This window comes from Marmota flaviventris, chromosome 1 (assembly GCF_047511675.1).
Source record: "Marmota flaviventris isolate mMarFla1 chromosome 1, mMarFla1.hap1, whole genome shotgun sequence".
NCBI lineage: Eukaryota > Metazoa > Chordata > Mammalia > Rodentia > Sciuridae > Marmota > Marmota flaviventris.
Genome location: NC_092498.1, coordinates 118,362,348 through 118,371,936, shown reverse-complemented (window position 1 = coordinate 118,371,936; position 9,589 = coordinate 118,362,348). Strand labels below are relative to the sequence as shown.

At 42.1% G+C, this 9,589-nt stretch overlaps 1 protein-coding gene across 1 annotated transcript; it reads right to left on the bottom strand.

Annotated features, from left to right (window-relative positions):
- Window positions 1-2,659: 2,659 nt before the first annotated feature.
- On the bottom strand, window positions 2,660-9,576 carry C1H5orf52 (chromosome 1 C5orf52 homolog). The gene is made up of 3 exons (XM_027953426.2): window positions 9,318-9,576; window positions 6,781-6,894; window positions 2,660-2,840 (listed from the first exon to the last, which is right to left on the bottom strand). The coding sequence occupies exons 1-3, from the start codon at window positions 9,572-9,574 to the stop codon at window positions 2,660-2,662; spliced, it is 552 nt and encodes a 183-aa protein (XP_027809227.1). The 5' UTR covers window positions 9,575-9,576.
- Window positions 9,577-9,589: the final 13 nt, after the last annotated feature.

Below are 9,589 nucleotides of genomic sequence, written 5' to 3'. Positions count from 1 at the left end.
TGAAATCATAGAGTTAAGAGCAAGGATTTGATATGTGCTCTGGAGTCACAGGCCCTCTGCTTCCACCTGGAGTGATAAAGACAGGGAGTCTAAATGTGGTGGTTAGGAGATGGGCTTCAGTTTGAGACAGGCTTGGGGTTTGATTTTGTCACTGTCCAACTTTGGTCAAGATTCTTACTCTTTGAACCTCATTTTCTCACTCATAGATGGGGAAAATTCAATGAGATCATGTTTGAAAAGAGCTAAGCCTTGTGCATTACTGAGCACATGAGTGCTCAATAAATGTTAGTATGTTAATGGTTCTGACTACTGGAATGGGCTTCTCTGTAACATTTCATTGGTGTTCCATGTGTGTGTCCATGTGCATGTACATATTCACTGGACTAAATCTTTAAGTTCCTCCTCCTCATAATATTTTCCCCATCCAACACTCCATTCTTCCCTAATTTTTCTTCTTTTTAATCTCCTTCTTCCCTTCCAATAACTAAGTGGCTTCTCTTGAATTTCATTGCTTCTTTTTCCCAACCTAAATGCAATAGCCTCTGTTTTTTCAATAAAAAATGAGAAGATTAAGTCAATCAGAGGTAAGTCAGTGGCTTATAAAAGTAACCAACTCCTTCCTAGCTCCTTCTACCCACCCCAAAGGTCTACTCTGTCTTTTGGGTACCACGTGGGAACTCAAAGACCTTCACTCAGGCAAAGCCAGTTTCTCCAAGGGAGAAAGGTGTGTGGTGCCTGGGCAAAGCTCAGAAAAGCTGCATTAGGTTAAACATAGGACATAGAAAGTTCCTAGGGATAATTTGGGGATAAAAGGAACTGGGCCTGTTCTGCAGCCTCCTGAAGATTCCAGTATCCCCAACATCTTCCTCCTTTCTGGGTACTATGCCACAGAAAGAAAAAGATTTGTTGAAATAGAACAAATATACTAAATATAAGTAATATACCAAAAAGCTAGCTTATCTAAGAGAAGAGCCACATTTTTGTTATTGTTTTAGTTGATTTTTTGTGCCAATGTAGACATATTGCTTATATAACGTGAATATTTTGAATTAATTTATTTTAATCAATTGTGCTCAGAAAAAAATATGAATCTAGAAAATGATGTTTTGGGCTCCCACTGAAAAGAAGCAGGCTCCAGTGTTAAAGGAAGACCATAAAAGGGAGAAATAAAAACATCTGCCTCCCTACCCCTAACCCAGGCCCCTCTGGCCTCAGAGTTCACTGAGGTCCTCCAGTTTATGGGCAAGGCTGCCAAATGGCACCAGGCAGCAGCGCTGGAAAGAGTGGGGAGGAGGAATGTGGAGAACTTCCCAAGGATGACTTCCAAGAGCCACTGAGAGGACTAAGGTCCTCACCTAGCAGCTGTGGTGATGCAGAATGACCATTCTACGGGAGTTGGGACACCTGGTTTTAATTCTCTGCCACTAACTTGCCATATGACCTTGGGTAAATCAGGCTATTCTTTAGGCCTCAGTTTCCTCATCTGTAAAATGAGAAGACTCAGTTAACTTAAAAATAAGTACCAAGCCCTTCCTCTGTGCACTGTCCTGATGCTATAATAGAGAGAGAAATAAGATAGTCATCTGTTCAAAACACAGTGAATGACCACTCCATTTACTAGGCATTATGGTATCAGTACTGCTATCATCAAAACATTCACAACCTGATCAGGGAGACTGTGCAAACAAGTAATGGCCAACTAAACTGTGCAGAGATGAGAGTGGACACACCAAGGGCCAGGAAGAAGCAGCCTTTCTTTCTAGGGCCAGTGAGGAAAAGCATCAAAGAAGAAATAAGGCTTGAACTGAATCTTGGAAGGTCCTTGGTTCCCAGAGTGTACACTCAAGTCAGGGATTATCACAAACATCCAAACAGCTACTACACAAGACAGAAAGAAGCTGCTACAGGAACCAGATTGGAGACTATCAGGATGTAGTCATGATAGCAAGCAGAAAAGGGAGTGGGAACCTTCCCCAAGGCTAGAAGCTAACTGGGGCCATTCTGATGGTAGCCATTGGAAATGATGGGTCTAGGGCCAAGCACTTGACAGCCTCATGTCAGTTCTTGGAGGCAGGTTCCCTTTCTATAATCTGATTCTTTCAGATAAGGAAATAGGCCCATGGAGGTTACAAGGTCACATGAGTGATAAGTGGCAGAAATAGCACTCTCTGATGCCCCAATCTGAAGTTCTCACCACTGGAATGCCAGGCAGTGGCATTATTGAGTCATAGTCATAGTCATTCCCATCTAAGTTTCCATTTCCCAGAACACCTCGGTAGGATATATCACTTTAGAAATGTGGGTACTGGCGTTAGCTCAGTAATGGAATGCATACTTAACATGTGTAATTCCCTGGGTTCAATTCCCAGTGCAGGGAAAGAAGGAAGAAAAAGAAATAGGGGCACTGAAAAGTCAATCTTTGCCTGAATCATGGAGACTGGCTTGATTCAGCCTCTGAATCGGGACTGTCAGGATCTCTTTCACCAGAATAGAGAGTATGGGTAGGACAAAGAATATTAGAATTGCTGAGGGATTTTTTGGTGCTCTGCTGACTGCTGGTCTCGGTTTATTGTTCAATGATGATGTAGGCTGGCTAGCTTCTAGTTCTTCCCTGGTCACGACTAGTGCCATGACCCTGGGTCAGATCATTCTGCCATAACTAGGGTGGATGGCTTTTCTTGCAAGACTGGACCTTGTGCGTCCGGATTTTATCCAAGTACTGCTGGATGTTCATGGATTCCTGTCTCCAGCACCCCAGCTTTCTGAGTTGGTCTGTCAAAAACTTTTTTTTCAGATGGTCGTACAAATGGCTCATCTTTTTCTTGGTCTTGTCTGAAGCTCTTATCTTACAAAAAATAAAGGTGAGGTTAGGGATGAAGAAGCCACTTCACAGCAAGATAAGCATCTAGGGCTGCTGATTTGGGAGTGGAAAATGTCCCTGCTGGACCCAATATTCATTTCATAAATACCATAATTCATAGGGAGCCTTGGTTTCCTCATTTATAAAAAGTGAATAACCCCTATGTTACATTCTGACAGTGTGAAGCCAAGGAGTCTGATTTTGACTGTAATGCTGAAGACCAGTCAGTAAAAATGGGGGATTGGGGTTGTGGGATGGGTGTGTCTAGAAAGAGGGAGAAACACCTCTTTCTTACAACCACCATCACCCTGTCCCTGTTAATCATCTAGTGCTTCCCATATATTGTCTGTGAAATCCCTTATTATCCCATGAATTCTTATTGTTACTTCTAATATAACTTCTTCCCTGTTCTAACAACATTATAAGGTCTGGGAAGGCATATCTGTGTCTTACACATTCAGTTATTTATTCCAACAAGCTAGCTATGGGAAGGGATGCTAAGACAAATCCGCCACAGGTGTTTCCAATAACTAAAACATAGTCAGAAAGAGAGAGACACACACATAAATATTTCTAAACCAGGAAGAAAGTAATTACTCATAAAAGAAGCATTGAATTCAAAAGAGGGCAGATATCAAGAAAATCTGCATAGGGCTGTGGGTGTAGCTCAGGGGTAGAGTCTAGGCTTAGCATCCATGAGGCCCTGGATTTGATCCCCAACTCTGAAAAAAAAAATGCTGCATGGTGGGTGCTGAGGGGCCTGCCATTCCAGCATTGATAGTGGGGAGCTTTTGGGTGCAGAGAAACCTCTCCAGAGACAATTTCAGGGAACTTTATCTGCTTTATTGTACAGCAAAAATAGCTTTTGTAGTGGGGATGTGCCAATTTACCTATAATAGTCACAATAGGCCAGAGGTGATATGCAACATATCATATTACAGGAGTCCAGACACCAAGAGTTCAAAAACTGCCATATAACTCCTTTCAAAGGGAGCAAGGAAATTGTGCTTGCCAGTGTTCTGACAGCACTCTGTCCCAAAACGTAGAATTCTATGTTAGCACTTTCTTGCTACACAATGAGCAAGATAAGCGTCCTCCATGTAGGTCCAGAGTCAGGCCCTGTAACAGAAGGGATATAAATTGGGGTTGGATTTTGAAGGATGGGGAGGTTTGAGACATGTAGAAACAATATGGTAAGAGCTGATCTAACAAGCTTCCCAAGGGATTCAGATAAGCACTAAAATTATTTGAAGATTTAGCACAATGCTAAGCAAAGGAGTTTTTAATAAATGCTAGTCAATGTTGACATGATTATTTGACACAGCAAATTAAAGGGAGGATAGTGACAAAAAGAATGGACACTAAATTATATAATTCAAATTGGTGGTCTCTATACCTGGCTGAATATAAGAAACACTTCAGTTGCTTGATAAAATTATAGACCTCAGAAATTCTAGTTTAGTAGGGTTTGGAGGGACCCAGGAATCTATTTTCTTATCATGTACCTGAGATAATTCTGATCCAGCCACTGAGAAGTAAATGGCTGCTTTTACCACTATTTTCTAGTATACTCCATGACATCTAGCATTTGGGCTGGGTCAGCTTGTGATTTCACTTTGAGCTTGGCTTACAAGAAATCAGAGTTCCTCAACATTGACACTATTGATGTTTGGGGTTGGTCAATTCTTTAACATGCACATTGTAGGAATTTTTATCAGCATCCTTGGCCTTTACCTACTAAACGATAGTAGCATCCACACCATTTCAATTTCTGATGACCAAAAATATCTCCAGACATTGTCAATGTCCCCTGTGGGGCAAAACCATCCTGCTTGAGCACATGGCTGTAGATGAATGATACCAGCCGTTACTCACTGTTCTCAGAGCATGCTCAAGGGATTCTTAAGACACTAGATCTTAGTTGTATTCACTGAAGTTGGTGTCCATCCAAAGCTATCTCTTTCCCCAGTGTGAATACTTTTGGTGGGGAGACAGGAATATTGCCACATTATCACTGAGGTGCCTGAATCCACTGAGTTCCTGTAAGCCAGCCTCTGGGCTAGTTTCCAGGTTTATAACATAAAGAAGACAGTCTCTTTCCTTAAGGAAGAATCTGCACAATGACCTGGATTGCAATTCTGCAATGACCATGTGACCCAAGTAAATTACTCCATGTCTCTAAGTCTCGATTTCCTGATTTATTAAGTGAATGTAATAATATATAATAGATATCAAGTCCCTATCATACATAGGGCTAAATACTAGTTTTAAAAGGAAGCTTCTGGGTGGCTGAAGGATGAACCAGCCCTCTAGACAATGCAGAAGTTTCCAGGTACAGTATTTCAGAGTTTTTTGCCCCACTGGCAAGGTACAACATTCTCTCCAAAGTGAATATAGAGGTTAGTCCTGAGTCAGCCAGAACACAACACACCACCTCGTCACCATGATTGGAGCAGGAATGGGCCCAAGTCCCAACTGCGGCCAACTGGGGGTTTTCTCCAGGACTTGACTAACTTGATCAACAGCAAAAGCACTGTGTTCCTTTTGTGGTCTACATGCCAGGGTGGCTTGTCCTCCAAGGAAAATTAGCCTGATTATGATAATATTCAGAAAGCAGCAAGAGAAGAAGAGGAGGAGTGGAAGACACACCAAAGGTATTGGAACCCCTGGCTTCCCTCATCCCAAACACTGGTGAAGCTGACCTATCCATCCTTGATTATGCAAACCCAGATTCCTCTATTTTGCTTGAACTAATTCAAGTTGTTTATATAACCTGCAACTGAAAGGGTCTTAATAGATCCTATATAGGTCTTAATAGATCCTATAAGAAAAGAGAGGCTGGGAAGAACAAATCACTGAATGTTACCCAAAGCTGGCCTGCCATTCTCCAAGCCCAAGTCCACCTTATTTCTACTACATTACTCCACTGCAAGTTTAGTAAATACCCAGGCCCTGATCTGCTTTGGGGTTTTTGGTTGTTGTTTCGTAACGCTGGGGATAGAACCCAGGGCATCATTGTACATGCTAAGCAAGTGCTCTGCCACTCAGCTACATGCCCCCCCAAGTCTTTGTTTTTGGTTTATATGGCCCTCAAGAGGATCTGGTACTCTCTCTTAAGGCTCTCCATTCTTTTCTTTTTTGGCAGTACTAAGGATCAAACCCAGGACCTCATGCATGCTTGTCAAGGGCTTTACCACTGAGCTACATCCACAGACCTTCTCCACTCTTTTCTATGTGAGAATCCCATAGGCCCATCCAGATTTGACCTAGGAACATGGAGGAAAGCTCAACAATCAAGAAGGGGACAAAAGCTCAACTCTGGAATAAATGCTCTACTTGAAGAAATGAATCTTATTCAATTATCTCTTCCTACTGCCTAACAATGCCTGTCCCAAGCAGTTCCTAAAGACATGTTTAATGAATGAATCAATCAGGGTCCAGGGGGAGCACTGGAGTGCCAACACTTGGGCTTCCAAGTATATAGGTCAAACCCTACTTATTCATAATCAAAAAGAGCCTCAGTTTTAATCTGGAAAATGGGGTTAACACCCAGAGTAAAAAAAATGACCAGATAAATGTTGATGTTGATTCAAGCTCTAGAACCTAAGACTTTGAATGGGAATAGTAGGAATGTATTCATGAATTCCCTAGAGAGATAATATACTTTGAGAAAAAAATACAAGAGGCAAAAAACCATGGAGTCTTTCTCTCTGGCTCCTTTAGTTCAGGAACAGGTATGATACCATGAACAAGTCAGTAACCCCAATTATCAACTGCCTCCTCTGTAAAAATGGGGTCTCCCCTAGAACATCTTGATGACTCCCTATCACCTCAAGGATCTACTGCCTCCAGGATACGGGGAATATAAAATGAATATGAGTTAAATCCTTAACACACTCTAATGCAAAAACTGTGACTACTTTACCTCTGTCTCATAGATTCGTTGTGCACTGAGGTTGTCACGAATAATCACCCGAGATAAGTGGCTCTTGGGTAAAAATTTGCTCAATGCTGCTTCACTGGAATCCATTATACTGGAATGGGGAGGGGAAAGTAGTACCAGTTAGAGATGGCTGAGACCAAAGCCAGGGTTAGGGCCTGATTTCATTGGCTCCTGGGGGAGTGGCTGAAGTTTCTTAGGACATGCACAGCTTTCTCATAATTTTTAGAGGAGCAAGGGAATAACCATGTTTCTCTCCTTGTGGACAAGGTGTGTGCTAAAGAACTGTGACTTGGATACCTGAGAAGGATGTTGAAGAGCCAAGAGCAGTCCAAAGAGAAGTGTAAACGGAATCAGAGACAATGCTCAACCCTCAGTAACTGTTTTTTGTTTGTTTGGCTTTTATTGGCGGGGAGGGCAATGCTGAGGATGGAACCTAGGCTCCTGCACATACTAGGCAAACACTTTTTTACTGAGCTATACCCCTAGCCCTAGAAGCAGTTACCTTAATGAAAAAAAGAAGGTGAAACGGAACAATCTTAGAGAAGAGTCAAAGTTGGAGAACCAGGTCAAAGGGTTGAATTTGAGAGAGGATATGGTGGGTTGGAGCAGAACTTCACAGCATAAATCTAAGGAGAATCTAAGAAGTGGGGAGTAAATCAGAACAGGGGAAAAATAAAGAGTCTGTACAAAGATTGGGCTGGTTAATAGGGAAATTCTAAGGGAAAAGGGTTTGGGAAAAATTTACAAACATGAGGGAAGTTTGGAGTGCACAGGGCTTTAGAAGACTCTGGAAAGTGAGAAGTAGAAATGGGATGAGGTGGGGAAGGTGGAATAGGATGGAGCCAGGTACTCCAAGTAAAAAATTTGAACAAAATGAGGAATTGATTAAAAAAAAAAGACCAGGTATTGCCAGCCACTGAGTTTTCAATATTGATAATTTGGTTACACCATGAAGTGGTTTAACAAATATATACCTTTAAATGTTTTGGCTTACTTAAAAATAAATGCTCGTATTTGCTAAAATTTGGAAACTAAATGTAGAACAATGAGAAAAGAAAAACGAATAACTTTAGCAAGCCAGACAATAAAATATATGTGACTATGTATAAAACATAAACATTGGGGCTGGGGTTGTAGCTCAGAGGTAGAGCACCTGCCTAGCATGTGTGAGGCACTGGGTTTGATTCTCAGCACCATATATAAATAAATAAAATAAAGGTCCATAAAAAAAAGATAGTTAAGAAAAATAAACATTAGATGGGGAAAAATCAGGTAACTAAACAATGAACTCTTTGTGATGGATTTTTCAAAAAGTTTAACACACGTGTATGAATGGACCTGGAATGATATATGTCAAGATGCTACAGTGATTGTCTCAGGTCATTCATTTTGCTGGTCTTTCTTTTCTGATTTTTCTATAAGTGTATATTACTTTCCTAACTGCGATTTTAAAAGGCAATTTCCTAAAGGGTAAAACATTTTGAAGGGTTAGATTTTATTTTCTAATTCATCTTCAGCCAATTTGGAACAATGGTCTTGTGAATATTTTTATATTTACAAACAAATATTAATAAACAAATATCTCCAATCTCTCATTTTCATTTCTCTGACTTCTATGCAGGGCAACACAGCATTAGACATGAGTTAATGGAAAAAACTAGTTCAGAGGTCAAGGTGCTTACAGCAAGTCCCCTAAATCTTGTTTTAAAAAAACAACACTAAAATTCTAAAAATATTTAAAGATACATATTTGTGTGTGTGTGGTGGTCCTGGGATTGAACCCAGGGTTGTGCTACCACTGCACTACATAACTAGCCCTTATCATTTTGTGGGAAGTTCTCCCTAAATTGCAGAGGCTGATACATGTGTGTTACCAAGCCTGGTCATAAAACATTCTTCATCCTCTTAGCAATGCACCAAATTTATCAATACAAGAAAAGATTTTTTTTTTTAAAAAAAACAATGATTGGAAATATTCCCTTTCAAGTAATAAATAATGGTCATTTTGAACCAAATTGCCTTCCACCGCCAGTCCTCTACAGGAGCCTGCAAGATGCAGCGACAGGAATTCAGAAATGAAAAAGGGTGCGGGAAATTGGGGCTCCTAATGATAGGGAACAGGTAGACAACTGGGGTTTTTTCCAGTATCACTGAGAAACGTGGAGGCTAAGAAGACGGGTGTTGGAAAGTTTCAAGCCTGAGGTGGACCCTGGTCTCACCAGGCTCAGGCAGGTTCAGGCTCGAAGTGAAGGCTGGAGAACTGACAGGCGGGCTGATTTGGAGGAAATGTTGGGAGCTAGGACTCCGGGTTACTCGCGGGAGTCAGAGCTGAAGGCGTTCAGACGGGCCCCTAGGTGTCAGAGCTGGACTGGAAAGAAGTTGGGGTCAGGGTCTTTGAGAAATCCAGGTTCCCCTAGGGTGCGAGAAAGGGGAACACGGGCCTCTGGAGATAAGCGTTGAGAGGCGCAGGTTCTGGGTCCGGTCTAAGAGAGTTCGGGGGAACCAAGGCTGCACCTGAAGAACACCGATGGCTGTGAGGTTTGTGGCCGAAGGAAGTAGACCTTCGGCTGGACCCCGTGGCCGGTTTCTTGGCGGTCGCCGCGCTGGTCGCGCCGTAAATCCAAGTTCCCAGTGGCGCCGGAACTGGCGGTCGCTTTGGAGGAAGACTTGTAATCCTTGTACAAATCCAGATCCCAAGTAACCGAGGGCCTACTCGGCCCTGCGGTCTCGTCCTCGACACTGGAGGGGAACGACGCCGGAATGGAAACCATGATTGCTACGCTTGC